The following is a 15,198-nucleotide window of genomic DNA, read 5'->3' on the forward strand; positions in this document are numbered from 1 at the left end:
CATAATATGTGTGTGTATTTCTTTAAATCAAAAGGCGGTTCAAATCTACCAGCTGCTTCTTGGAAACCCTATGGGAAATGGGTTTACTTTCATTTTTCCATGAGCCTTTTTAATTACACTGAATGTGATATGTTAACTGTAAATGATTCAAATACAGAAAAATACAAAGTAGTAGTTTTGAAAAACTATCTGAAACTTCACAACAGAAAGATTGCCATTGTTAATATCTCAGTGATATTTATGTACTTGCACAGAATTTTACATATATTTTAAACACATACAAATTACAAACAAGATATGCCATCTTATTAAATGAAAATCCCTTTACTCTTTGTATTTAATAACATATTATAGACCTCTTTCCATATCAAAAAAATAGAACGTTAAGTTTTTAATGACTGTGTTCCAATGTGTATTTCTTCAGTGAGAAAGACCCTTGAGTATGCGTGCTTGCACATTTGTCCAATTATCTCCTTATGTTAATTAAATTCCTAGAAGTGGGTCTAATGGGGCAAAGGGCATGCTCATTTGAATTTCTGATTTATGTTACCATTTTGTGATGCAGGAAAATTGTCCTGGCTTGACATTTCCAGCTATAGCATGAGACATATGCTCATTCCTGTCAATTAGAGAGTGAAAGAGAATTGTTTGTTTGGTTTGGGTGTGGTATGTTTGATTACTAAGAGGCTGAATATCTTTCTGTATGTTTACTATCCTTCTATATTCATTCTTTTTAAATTGCCTGGTCACACATCTTGTCCATTTTCCCAGAGTGTTAGTTCTTTCCTTCCTAAGTTTTCATTCTTTTTCTATTATATTAGCTTTGCTAGTATGCTACCAATATTTTTCTCAATCTGACATTTGTCTTTTAACTTAGTTTATCGTGGTTTGTTTACGTATTTGAGGCCCATAAAGAAATGTTCACCTTTTATGAAGTCACATTTATCTTTTTTTTTTTTTTAATCTGATGACATTGGGATTTGTTGCATTACTAGAAAGACAGTTTGCAACCTAAGAGTATAAAAACATACATCTGCATTTTTTATAGTATTTTCATGGTTTTGCTCTTCTTTCTTTTGTAGTTAAATCTTAGATCCATCTGAAAATTGTATTATGAAGGAAGGATTTAGGGAACTCAATTTTTCATAGGAAACATAAATAACAATATTTTTTTCCTTTTAGTATGGGTATCCTTTCTTAAGCTTTTACAGTAATGATCTTATGCAATATTTGTCCTTTTGTGACTAATTGCACTCAGCATAATGTCCTCAAGTTTCATCCATGTTCTGCGGTGGCTTGCAGCTTCCTTGTTAATAAATAACAATTTTTTGAAAGAATAAAATGTGAGTTGAAAATTTGAACATCTTTTCTTCTCTTTTAGTTAGTTATGAGTGTGATGCTGTTGGATAAACACTGGACTGCTAACCACAAGGCCAAGAGTTCAGATCCACCAGCCACTCCTTGAACACTCTATATGGGGTCATTATGAGTTGGAACCAATCAGGCAGTACTTAACAAGAGCATCCAATGATAGAAACATAAATAAACTGATAAACTGGGAGCAACATCTGTGTCTGTTGTTCTCTCCATGGTGCTTCACAAGGAAGTGTCTTTACTTCTATAGACAACCTTACTGTACAGGATAAAACCAATGCTACTGCCACCAAGTCAGTTCCAATTCATACCAACCCTACAGGACACAGCAGAGTGATTCCTTCGTGTTTCTGAGGCTGTAACTCTTTATGATGCAGACTGCCTCAGCTTTCTTCTGAGAAGCAGCTGGTGTGTTTGAACTCTCAAACTTTAAGTTAGCAGCTCAATGCTTAATGCACTGTGTTGCACCAGGACTCCTAACTATGATAAACCCCAAGGTAGAAACATGCTGATCACACACACACCTATACAGATTTATGTCTGATGAATGAAAAATAGATTTGTTGACCTTTGTGGTAGGATTATTTGTAAGCCATTATGTTATAGAAACATATATAATATCATATTCACGACTCCTAAACCATATGCTTTGGTCTTTTAATTTAAAGACATACATACATACACGTATACCCACAACTCAGAGACTGACACTTTCCACAGAACAGAAGTTGTTTGGGGTCAAAACAGAAAGAACAAATCATAGAAACACAAATATTTAAAACTCTGAATTAAGGAGATAATTACTGTGTTGCTAACTGATAAACTTTTAAAGATTTACAAGTTGCCTATCCAGTAGGATGAATATGCCTTTCTAGCCAGTGTAATAAAGAAGATTCACTCAAACTATTTTCAGAGTTGGCAGCTGTGCAGCTCATAGATCCATGCTTCTTCAAGCTGCTAATATGAGAAGGATAATAATAATAAATGGCATCCACAAAGTGCTTATCACGTGCAAAGTAAAATTCTAAGGACTCTACATATACAAAGGGGGTTCAAAATGTTCATAGAAAATTGACATGGAAAGATAATGGAATTTTCCCACAAATGTGTCTAAGCCCCCTCGTACTACTGCATTTCAGATTCACGACCGTCTTATGAAGGAAGGTAGGTTAAGTACTAGTACACACACTGCTGTACAGAAAGGGTACCTGAGGCAAAGAGAGTCTCAGTAATTTGCCAAGACTAAATGTTAATGAATAGTGGAATCACGATTTGAAGCCAATTTGTCCGTTTCCACGGACTGTGCTCTTAACCATGACACTATTTCAGGTTCATTGTAAACTGCCCCAATTACCACAGTCATGTCTATTAATGCTGGCCAGACATCCTCATTTGAAAACTGAGGCTCAGCTTCAGCAGTCATTTAACATGTACTTCCGAAAGACTCCTGAACAAAGGTTGGTTTAGATTTAATGCAAAAGACAGCTAATTTACTCCTGAGGCAGAAATCTCCCTGAGTCAAGAGTCAGCATCTCTATTCTAAGTACAGTCCCAACTGCTTCAGTTAAATGAATTGGGCATGGCTCTTAAGCTCAGTTTCTTAATCTATCAAGTGGGTACAATAAACATAATTGCATGAGAAACTGTCTCACAATCTGCAAAGCACGAACCAAATATGAGACGGCTTCAAAAAGTTCATAAAAAAATTCCATTTCCTTAAGAACTTTTTGAAGCCTCTTTATTATTGTGTTTTGGATGCCAAGTAACAATTCAGGGACAAAAGAAACAGACATGTTCCATCTGAAGGTACAGGAAGTAGGGGCTGTGCTGGTTTCTGCAGAGGACAGTGAGGGCCTAAAAGAGACCTAAACACCAGGTGAGTGCTGCTAGGTGACTGATGCCAAGCAGGTGCTTAGGGCAAAGCAAGCCCTTCCCCTCACACCAGCTAGGATTCCAGGAAGAAGCCATTGGCTTGAATTGGTGAATTCTGTGATGTCAGCTCAGGAGAAAATAACCCTGAGGACAAGAGCTGTAGGCAAGGAAATCCTTCCACCTTCTCTAGCTGCTGAGAACTTCCCCCAGATGTGTCTCTGCCACAGTACTGAGCAAGCCTTCTCATTGCTAACTCATCTGATCGTCCTTACTCTAAGAGGCAAACACCATTATTAAAATCCATGTTGTAAATGAGGAAATTCAGAAACAAGTCAAAGAAAACACACAAGAAGTAAGTGGGGAAGCTGGAGTCAAACCCTAGCTAGTAAGCTAAAATTGTATTCCATTACATTACACCACTGCCTTCTCTCCACAATCAAAGTAAGTACCTATCAGAATGGCTGTGGGAAGCACCTAAAAGACGGAAGTATAAACCCACATTCTTTGAACAAGTTCTTTGACTCAGACACAAACAGAACCTTCCTTAGGTTAGCAAAAAAGTTAACAGAGGAGGCAGCTAAAGACTGCCACTAATTAGCATAGAGAAACCAGAAAGTTAGAAACCTCTTTCTGCTCCTCCTCATCTGCCAAGAAGACTGCAATCTCTGTTCTCTGGTTGTCCTCTGTGGGCCCCTTTCCCCCTATACTCACTCCCCTCCCCCAAGTGTACAAGACAGGCCCTGGCTGAGAGAACCCGGTGGAGATTCCAAACAATCAAAGAAGGTTGTTACTTCAACCTAACCCCTTTTCATGCAATATATTATTATTATTGTTAACTCCAACATTTAAACTAAAAAGGGAAAAAAAACTCTAAACACCATCTTCCAGTAACTTAAACCAGCTCTGAAAAAATGGAAATAAAATCTGAGCTACATATGCGACTGAATCTTTCAAGCCACAATTAATGATAAGAAAGACACAGTTGAAGCTAATTTTAATAATGTATTTTCAGCCCAGATTATCCAAAATAGTATCATTTCAACAGGTAATCAGTAAAAATAATGGTTTATTTTACATTCCTTTTTCATCCTGAATTTGCAAAGTCAAGCATGGATTTTACTCTTAGAGCACACATTTCATGTTCTCAGAAGTCACATATGGCTAGTGGCTACGGTACTGTGTACTGGGCAGACAGGCTCTGATTGTCTCATAAACACAGGTCTCTTTAATGAATCTTTACTTTATGCAATCAGAAAATATTAGCAGAAGAAAATAGTGAATTATTCCTTTGCTTTCAATTTGTGAATGAATCTGAGGTCTTTTTTTTTTTTTTTTTAATTAATCTTTATAACCCTGTGAAGTTGCTGAAGCATTTGAGATGGATAACAGATTGGTACAGCACCACCACACACACACACTTGCTATATGTTCTCAATTTATGTAGCCAAGGATACAGGACTTAACTGAAGCTTCCTAAAGATAGGGATTGCATTGTCTTGAGAGGACATAAGGTTTCACAATGCCAGGGAGCTAGAGGTACAGAGACTGTTCAGGGACTGGGTTGGACACTGGCTATGCCATCTATCACACACACACACACACACACACAAACACACACACACACACACACAGAAATACTAAGCTTAAGCAAAAGAAATCAGCCAAATTCTTGTTTCACTACTGCTCTTTTATACTCAGTTTTATAGCACCGTTCCAGAATTTACCATATAGAATAACCTAAGTACCTCCATCTACTTAATGATTAAGATCACAGACCACAGCTTTTGGTATGGATTGCATCTCAATGTAAAGAAAACAAAATTCCTCACCACTGGACCAATAAACAACATTCTTATCAACGGAGAAAAGACTGAAGTTGTCAAGGACTTCATTCTTCTTGAATTAACTATCAACACTCATGGAAGCAGTAGTCAAGAAATCAAACTACATATTGCATTAGGCAAATTTGCTGTATGAGACCTTTTTAAAGTGTTGAAGAGTAAAGATGTCAGCTTGAGGACTAAGGTGTGCCTGACCCAAGCCATGGTATTTTCAGTAACCTCATATGCATGTGAAAGCTGGACAGTGAATAAGGAAGACTGTAGAAAAACAGATGCCTTTGAATTATGGTGTTGGAGGAGAATATTGAAAGCGCCATGGGCTGCCAAAAGGACCAACAAACAGATCTGTGTTGGAAGAAGTGCATCCAGAGTGCTCCTTGGAGGCCAGGATGGCCAAATTTCATCTCTCATACTTCAGACATATTGTCAGGAGGGACCAGTCACTAGAGAAGGATATCATGTTTGATAAGGTGGAGGGTCAGAGAAAAAGAGGAAGACCCCCAACGAGATGGACTGGCCAAGTGGCAGCATCGTTGGACTCAAGTGTGGCAACAGTAGTGAGGTTGGCCCAAGATCGGGCAGTGTTTCGTTCTGTTGTGCATAGGGTCGCTATGAGTCGGTACTGACTCGATGGCATCTAACAACAACAACAAGAACTTCCATTTAGGCTGGAGTCCTGTATGGCACTGCAGGAAAATGCACTGGACCACAAGGTCAGTTTAAACAGTAAGATCAGCAGTTCAAACTCATGAGCAGCTCCTCAGAAAACCTACACAGGGTGGCTGTAAGTCAGAACCAACTTTATAGCACTTAACCACACCACCACTTGCATTTAAAGGAATATTTGTAAACATCTCTCTTGATCATTAAACAAGAACTCTGCATCATCAAGGCCACCTATCCATCTAGGAGGAGATGGCACAGTGTCCAACACAATCCCTGAATAGTCCCTCCACCTCTAGCTCCCTGGCATGGTGGAAACCTTATGTCCTCTCAAGATAATGCAATCCATATCTTCAGGGAGCTTACTAGCTCATATGAAACATGATATATATAAACCAAAAAAATGAGATGTAAATATATAAAAATAAAAACATAAAAACTATATTATAAGTATTATAGGATGGCAGAAAGAAACATCTTCCGAAGGTATTAGGAAAGGCTTCATGGAACGGTTGAAGAGTAGAATTTGAAGACATGAAGGCAGGAGAGAGACCCATGCTGAACAGTGGTCATGTGTGATTTGTCAATTTTTGACTCATAGCAATTCCACTGGGGTGTGGCACTGTAGGATAAAGCTCTGAACCACAAGGTCAGTTTGAACTGCAAGGCTGGCAGTTCAAACACACCAGCTGTTCCTCAGAAACTTTGGTGACTCAACTATTAAGTGCTCAGCTACTAACCTCCATCCTAGCTATATACACTAAACCAAATATATACCTCCAGCATACATCTCTCTTCTGAGTTCCACTTCATACATATTTAAATTTATTTAGATATCTCAAAAGATCCTCAACCTCAATTTGCTCCAAATTGAGTACATCTCCTTACCCTGTATCACACCCAAAATCTACTCCTTCCCTGGTACACCCTATCTAAAGGTTGGCATTTCAAACCCAACCAGTGAATCCAAAGAAGGATATGGTAATTTAATTCTATAAAGACTGTTGTTGTTAGGTGCCTCTGAGTTGGTTCCAAGTCATAACAACCCTAAGTACAACTGAACAAAACACTGCCTGGTTCTGCACCATCCTCAGAATCATCTGTGCTTGAGCCCCTTCTTGCAGCCACTGTGGCATCTCTTTTGAGAATCTTCCTCTTTTTCTGCCGACACTCTACAATCTAAAGATTACAGCTTAGAGAAATCCATGAGTCACTTCTGCTCTGTTCTGTGGGATTGCTTTTGTTAGGTACTGTTGAGTTGGTTCCAACTCATAGCCACTCTGTATAGAGTTTCTGAGGAGTGGCTAGTGGGTTTGAACTCACGGTATTGCAGTAAGCAGTCCAGTGTTTATCCTACAGAACGACTCTAGGGCCTCAATGGGATTGCTATGAATCACACATTAATTCAACAATGATACATGACAACCACAATAACAACCATAGCTTAGGTTACCACTGTTCATGACCTGAAGTGTTGTAATGCCCTCTGATCTCCCATTATTGTACTTTCTTGTGTTTCTGTTTATTTTCAGCTCTACTCTCTGTACCACTGTCAGGTCTGTTTTTCTAAAGGGACTCCTCTGGCCCAGTTAATTCTCCTGCTTCAGACTTTCTGTTGCTCCTACCTAGTTCTTGGCCAAAAATATCCTAAATTCTTATTTAACATTTAAGACCTCTGACTAACTTTGAGCCTTGTTTGATGCTCCTATTCTTCAGCAAGGCTGGGCAATCCACCACCTTGTGACCTCACTGTACACCTTCACGCCCACTGGTCTTCTTGTACAACATGACCTCTGCTCAGCACGGGTCTCTCTCCTACCTTCGTGCCTTGATATTCTATTCTCCTGTTCCGTGAAGCCTTTCCTAATACCCTTGTAAGTTATTTCTTTTCTGTCACCCCATCACACTTTGAATATATTTTTATTTTTTAACTTATAGTTATGTATTTACATCTCATTTTTTTTGGTTTACATATATCAGGTTTCATATGAGCTAGTAAGCTCCCTGAAGATATGGATTGTATTGTCTGGAGAGGACATAAGGTTTCCACCATGCCAGTTAGAGGTAGAGAGATTGTTCAGGAATTGTGTTGAAAACTGTGCCATCTATCACACACACACCATACACCTGTTGTATCTAACAACAACAAGAAAAGTTACACTATGAAATGGGACGGCTCACAGTACCTGGAAGCTAAGTGGATGACCTAAGGGTGATTCAAGTTTATAGCTTCTATTACTGGAAGAATGGTGGTGACCTTCATGCATACAGGAAAATGAATACAACTATAAATGGATTTTTCCCCTGGAGGATGGGCTGCAAAGGAGATAATGATCTCAGGTTCTGATATGTTAATTTCCCTAATATGATATCACCTGCATCTCTCATATAAACCTACTTAAACAGTCGAAGCAAAGAACTCCAAAAAAGCACTTGGGTTTTCATGGAACTTGCTTAACTAGGTCATGATGACTTGAACTAGTTGGTCACTTATTTTTTGCAAGCTGGTCTTCTTCTATCCTTTAATTGACTTAATATATCTGATGACCAGTATTCACATCTGTGCTGACCACTGAGGTTTGAAAAATCTGGAGATGGATTTTACTTCGAAAAGGGCCACATTTGTGGGGCAGAACTTTAAATCTGCACCTGTTTTTTTATGCTTCAACAATTTAAAGTGAAAGAAAACCTAGATAGGTAAATATCAATGATAAAAGTTCCTTCTTTCTAAAATCCAGATGAATCAAAATTCCCATCTACCACTTAATCCTCAGGGACCGAACATTCTCCAAGAATGCTGTCACACACATTTGTAGTGACCAGTCTTCAAAATAACCAAAACATCACCATGGAGACAAAACTGCTAAGTACAAATGGAAATTATCCTTTGTAAAAATACATTTCGTATCAATGCTCCCCAGCATGTTTTAGACGCTATAAAATTAAATTAACACCTTTAGAAAAAAGATCGAATGTGTATGTGTACACACACTCTGAGACACATACTTCAGAGCTGTCCCCAAATATGTCACACTTCACAGACTTTGTCAACTCTTCAACAGTATGTGGTAATAACATTTAAAAAACATTTTTAAACATTTAGCTTTTAAAAAGAGAATGAGATCACTTTATTCAGTGAAAAATAGAGGGGTCATTTAGAAAGTAGAATGCAATTGTCCAGCATGGAATATACTGCCCCTAAAAGGTGGAATGGCCAGTTTCCAAATGTGACCCCTACAATCAAGAGATGGCGTGCCTTTATGCTGCCCTTACGGCTTGCTTTGATCAACAGAATGAAGCAAAAGTACCATTCTTGGACTTCCCAGCCCAGATCTTAAGGGCTCTGGCAGCTTCTGTTTCCTCTTTTGGAAGCCAGCTACCAAGTGAGAATTTCATCCCACAAATGAAAACAGAGGGCTCATGGAGAGGGGTCTGACACCACCTTGGACAGTCAAGGTGGCCACAGGATTGAACCTAGTCATGATCAGATGGACCCCAGCCAACCCAAAGAATTGTAAAAATAATAAATTATTATATATACAAGTCTCTACATTTTAGGGTCGTTCTACAGTCATAGATAAATGAAACCAGGGGTGACAAAGATATAAAATGGTTACAAGTGAGCTAGATCTACTATCTATTGGTGAACATCTTGGGATTCTGTACACTTCTCCTTGCAAAGTACTTTAAGAGGATAAACACAGACAGAGTCTTGTCATAATCAAACTCTTGCAGTTAGTAATGTCTAGGACACTGGTTAATGATACTCACTATGGATTCTCTCAATTTATCCTCCCAGAGCCCAGAAGAACTAGAAAAACTATCAAGGTCCTTCCCTCCTTGCAATCCTGCTTTATCTAACACTATGCCACAAATCTGCAAATGTTTATGCTGGGTAAATAAAACTTCAACAGGAATACTTAAAAAAAAAAAAAAAAAATCAGTTGCCATCAAGTAGATTGCAACTCATGGTGATCACATGTGTGTCAGAGTAGAACTGTGCTCCACAGAGTTCTCAGTGGCTGGTTTTTTCAGAAGAAGATGGCCAGGCCTCTCTTCTGAAACACCTTAGGGTAGGCTTGACTCTCCAACCTTTTGGTTAGCAGCTGAGTGTTTTAACCATTTGTACAATCTGAGAACTCAAAGAAAAGCTAGCAGAGGTTAGCTACACTGTAATGTCATAGAATATGTGGAACCACACAGACAGCAATGGCTGGATAAACATGTGGTTGTTGTTGCTTTTGTTAAGTGCCACTGAGTCAGTTCTGACTCACAGCAAGCCTGCATAGGGTTTCCAAGACTATAAATCTTTACAGAGCAGAAACCCTCATTTTTCTCCGGGGACTTGTAGTAGACTCAATAATTGGCCTTAGTTCTTGACCCTTCTCAACATCTACACTCTTCCCACACACACAGTGAATCACTTCTTTGCTGATTGAGATTGGGTTTAGTCACATGACTGACTTTGACCATTGACATGTGAGAGCAAGTGGCCATCTTCAAATCCAGACTTAAGAAGCATCATGTGCATCTGCTTGTACTCTTGCCTTTGTGGGAGACAGGACATGCTCCCACTAGTTTACTGGTCCCAGGAAAAAGAGGAAGCTGCCCAGAGCAGAGTCACCCCCATGCACCCACTAACTCAAGATAAAAATTTAAAAAAATGTGTTTATTGTTGAATGCCACTGAGATTTTGAGGCAGTCCAATATACAGAAATAGCTGGCTATTTCAGGGCTTTTTTTAATCAGCAATTAAAGTTTGCAAAATACAAACGGCACACTAGAACACAGAATATCTTCCTGGCTATTGAAATTTTAACTGAACTTGGAAACAGATGCTTAGGTGGTCTTACTGTCAGAATAAAAACACTGACTATCACCAAATTTGGTGTTCAGAGTTTTTCACAATCATTCCCTTATTTTTCTAGTCAATTCCATCCCACTGGTATTTTCTATTCAAATTATATCATTTATAATTTCTTGAATATACTTCACATTGTTTTTTACCTCTACCCTTTCCTCATCCAGTCCCTGCATGCTTCATCCAACTGGTTTAGATTCTTTCAGTCTTTAAAGTGATAGATGTCACCTCCTTATGAAATCTGCTCTGATCCTGAGCCCTTGTGGCACTGTAGGATAAACACTGAACTGATAACCACAAGGTTTACAGTTCAAACCTACCAGCCACTCCATGGGAGAAGGAGGAAGGCTTCTATTCCCATTCAGACGTGCACTCTTGGAAACCCTATAGAGGGTTGCTATGAGTGAGAATCAACTCGGTGGCAATGGGTTTAGGTTTTGGTTCTGTCCCCTGACTTGAATCATAGTGAATGGCTTTCCCCCTTAAGAAATTTGGGTTATTCTGCCTCATAACAGTTTCTTGTGCTCTTTAAAGTCCTAGAAGGGAAGGTTTATGTATTATTTACCTCTGTACCCTCCATAGCATTTAGCAGAAGGCCTTACACACCTATAGACCTGATATGAACTATTGAACAACAGGAGGCAGTGGGGAAAACATAGAGAAACAAATGGGGAGTCTGGAAGCTGAGAGATCTGGATTCCATAGCTTTGTAACTGAGCAACAATGGCCGAGTCAGTTTCTCTGTGTTTCAACTTCCTCATATGTAAACCTGGGATAATGGCATTTATTACACAGGACTGTTTTGAGAATTCACTATGAAACCTAATGTAAATGTCTCATGGTCTGTAAATGACAACTTTTACTGTGAGCATGAAAATGACACAGATTATCAACTAGAAGCTGTTGTTAGGTGTCATCCAGTTGGTCCCAACTCACAGTGACTCTACACTCAACAGAGCAAACCCCTGTCCAGTCCTGCACCATCCTCACCATTGTTATGTTTAAGACGATTGTTGCTCCCACTGTGTCAATCCATCTCCTTGGGGGCTTTCTTCTTTTTCCGCTGACCCTCCTCCTTTCCAAGCATACTACTGTTCTTCTCCAGGGATTGGTCCTTTCTAACAGAATGTCCAAAGTACAAGAGATGAAGTCTCGCCATGCTCACTTCTAAGGAGCATTCTGGCTATACTTCCTTCAAGTCTGGTTTGTTCTTCTGGCAGTCTGTGGTGCATTCAATATTGTTCTCTAACACTGTAATACAAATGCATAGTATCGATTCTTCCAAGGTCTTCCTTATTCTTTGCCCAACTTTCATATGCATATGAGGCAACTGAATAAGGACTGGGTCTGGCATTTTCAAGATGTCATTTGCAGCAGATTTGCTTAATGTAACCTGATGCTAGATTATTTTATCTTGGAAACTCATTGTTTGAGGTTGACAGTAATGACTCAAATTAAGGGAAATTCTATTTAGTTCCTTCTCAGAAATGGTGGTTTCAATAATCTGGATTATGGTTTTATTGAGAGGTCCATATAATACTTCCTCCACAGTTCTAAATTCTGTAGGTAGTCACCACTAGAAGTAAATGCATTCCAGGCAACCAATGCATCTCCCAAAAGTAAATAAAATCACCTTCCTCCCCATGTATCGTTTTCCACTTTTGAAGCAGCACTGCCACACATTCCCCATTCTTCCCCAGTGAACTCAAACAACATTACCCTGGATCAAACGGTAAAGATTCTAAAAGCAACAGAATTATTTTATGGTGACTGAATGTGGTAACAACGGTTCATTTGCATAACTATCATCTCATGGTAAAACGGCCTTTCCTCTTAGGACATTTGGTTTATTCCACCTTGTAATATTTTCTTGTCCTCTTATAAGGCTTTAGAAAGCAAGATTTATGTATTATTTATCTCTGCATCCTCCACAGCATTTAGCAGAAGGCCTTGCACATCTTACAGAACTTATTAAAACAAGTGGCCAGTGGGAGGCACATTCCTTATCAAATAAGAAATGAAAAAGGTGCTTTTATGAATAAAAGTACCATGCGAATGTCAAGTCGTAAATATCACTGCTAAAGTAATACAGAAAAAACGTCTTTATCTGCTTAGCACAAACCAAAATCTAGGACTGAACCCATGCCCATACTTCATCAGAGCAATCACTGATCTTCCAGAGAAGAAACTTAGGATCAGGCAAATGTTAAATTGGCCAGGCAAGTGATGTCAATGAATGCATGGGGCTTGGTGCACAGTCCCTGGGGAAGGGTTGGTGAGCAGAGCACTAGAAGTTCATAGGCTGACTGGAGGTGCCTCTGCCACCTCACTCCAATGATTGAAACCTCAAGGAACGAAGACCCCGTAACTGCCACATTCTCTGACTTTTTAAGACAAGCCTAGAAATATAGGGTTTTATTAAAACATCCTAATTTTTGAAAACAGCCTTGCTTTTAATTTTAGAATTCTTTGGAGGCCAAAGAAGATATATTTGTAGGTCAGATGTTGCCAAGGGTTGGCCGTCTGTGACCTTTGCAATAGATATTCTAAAGTCACTTTGAATCATTATAGAAAGACTAAACTTGATCATATTCACTGTATTTGGATTTCCTAAAATGGAAATCTATCACCCCAATAAAAAGCACCCATCTCCCATTAGCTCTAAAAAACACCTCATTTTCTCATTCACTACACTTTTGGGCATCTATGTTTTCAAGCTTACAGATCTCCCCTTCTAGGATTCCCCATAGCTCCTACTCCACATACCTGTTTAAATCCTACTCATTCTTTCAAGCTTGATTTGAAGGCAAACACCTTCATAAAAACCTTCCCTGATGCTCCCAGATCACACTATCTATAAATTATGGTGCTAATTGTCTGATGTAAAAGATCTGCCTTGATTTCCCATTATCTCATCTCTCCAGTATCAGCATCCCTCAAACAGGTATCCCTACAATTACCATTGTCACTAAAAATTCTTTACACAAACATCACTACTACTCTTTACCCCCATGAGAGTGAAAGGTTTAGATGCAACAAGTCAAGAGGGGAGTTTCACAGCACTCACCGCCAAACACATCTCCATTCTGGTAGTTTTTCCCTTTCTGGGCTTCCTCTTCATTTTGAACAGTGGCAACATGCTTGGCGGAGGCACAGCCCATAGTCTCATTCGGTCAGCTTCAGCCGGGCTGAACTGCAAATCATCTCTACAGACACGGGGACATTTTTTTTTTCTTTAAACACAAAGAAAAATCCACCTTCTTGCTTTGTGAGTCAAGATGTGTGCACCTGCAAGAAGAGAAAGCTAGATCAGAAGGCATGTCCCCAGCAAAACCGTGCCTCAGTCTCTCACCCTGCTAGACCACGAACAATGGGCTAGACTCCATGTTCGTGATGGGGAGTTGAAGGATGAAATCCAACACAGCCCAAGCTCATTTAATCCCATTTAGAAAGTGAGGTAAAAAGGCATACCTCCTGCCAGACAAATGCCTTTAAATGAACTTCAACAACAGAAAATTTTGTAAAAAATATATACAACATCAAATCTGCTATTTTAACCATTTTAAAGTGTACAATTCACTGGCATTAATTATATTCACATAGTCCTGGTGTAGGATCAGCGCTAGACTGCTAACCAGAGCGTCTGTGATTCAAACCTACCAGCAGCTCCTCGGGAACCCTATACAGGATCACTATGAGTTGGAATAGACTCCACAGCACTTAACAGCTACAACAATTATATTACAATGCTGTGCAGCCGTTACCATTTGTTTCCCAAATTTGTCATCGCCCCTTTAAGAGGGGACCCTGGGTGATACAGTGAATGTGTTTAGCTGAGAAATGAAAGGTTCTAGGCCATCTAGAGGTCCCTCATAAAAAATGTTTGGCAATCTACTTCTAAAAAATTAACCACTGAAACTCTATGGAACACAGTTTTAGTCTGACATGTACAGGGTAGCTATGAGTATGAAAAAACTATAGCCGTTGTTTATCTCTTGCTGGAAAATGTGTGCCTTTGTTCTTGTTAGCTGCTGAATCAACCCCAACTCATAGTGGCCCCAAGCACAATGCAATGGCCCCTTGTGTTGCACAGTTTTTCACTGGTTATCTTTTGGAAGCAGATCCTATCTTTCCAGACTAAGATGGACCTTTCACCCTAGGCCATTTTAGTCTGGAAGTTCTGCTAAAAATTGTTCAGCATCCTAGCAAAGCACAAACCTCCACTGACAGATAGATGGGGGCTGCACATGAGGGGCACTGGCCAAGAATCAGAGCTCTATGACTTCTAGTGAAAGTTTAAAGTGTATAGAATATTTGTAGATAAACCATAAAAGGGGTAACCCCAAGTTAACTGAAATTGTCTTATATCCAAGACCCCTGCCCAATTTCTCAGGATTTGTTAGCTCATCCTGCTCATTTTAGTTGTTTTTCATCATCCTTACCCAGCTTTTCTTTAAGTCTTGAAGATGTATCCTTTGACATGTTGCTCTATCCATCTCTTCCTGTCCACCCAACTCCTGTAATAATGCCCCTAACTATTCATACTCAAGCAAAGCATAGGTCTCACTTCATCTTTATTAGTACCTG

General features: G+C 39.3%; 1 protein-coding gene across 1 annotated transcript in view; it reads right to left on the bottom strand.

Annotated features, from left to right (window-relative positions):
- The window catches only part of LOC102810537 (chromosome unknown open reading frame, human C1orf21), a 353,780-nt gene that overhangs the window by 196,754 nt on the left and 141,828 nt on the right, over nucleotides 1-15,198 (bottom strand). Inside the window, exon 2 of the mRNA XM_006872526.1 lies at nucleotides 13,679-13,899. Within this exon, the coding sequence (XP_006872588.1) occupies nucleotides 13,679-13,772 (94 nt within the window). The 5' untranslated portion in view covers nucleotides 13,773-13,899. The remainder of the gene's footprint in view (nucleotides 1-13,678; nucleotides 13,900-15,198) is intronic.

Source organism: Chrysochloris asiatica, unplaced genomic scaffold (assembly GCF_000296735.1).
Source record: "Chrysochloris asiatica unplaced genomic scaffold, ChrAsi1.0 scaffold00203, whole genome shotgun sequence".
Lineage (NCBI taxonomy): Eukaryota > Metazoa > Chordata > Mammalia > Afrosoricida > Chrysochloridae > Chrysochloris > Chrysochloris asiatica.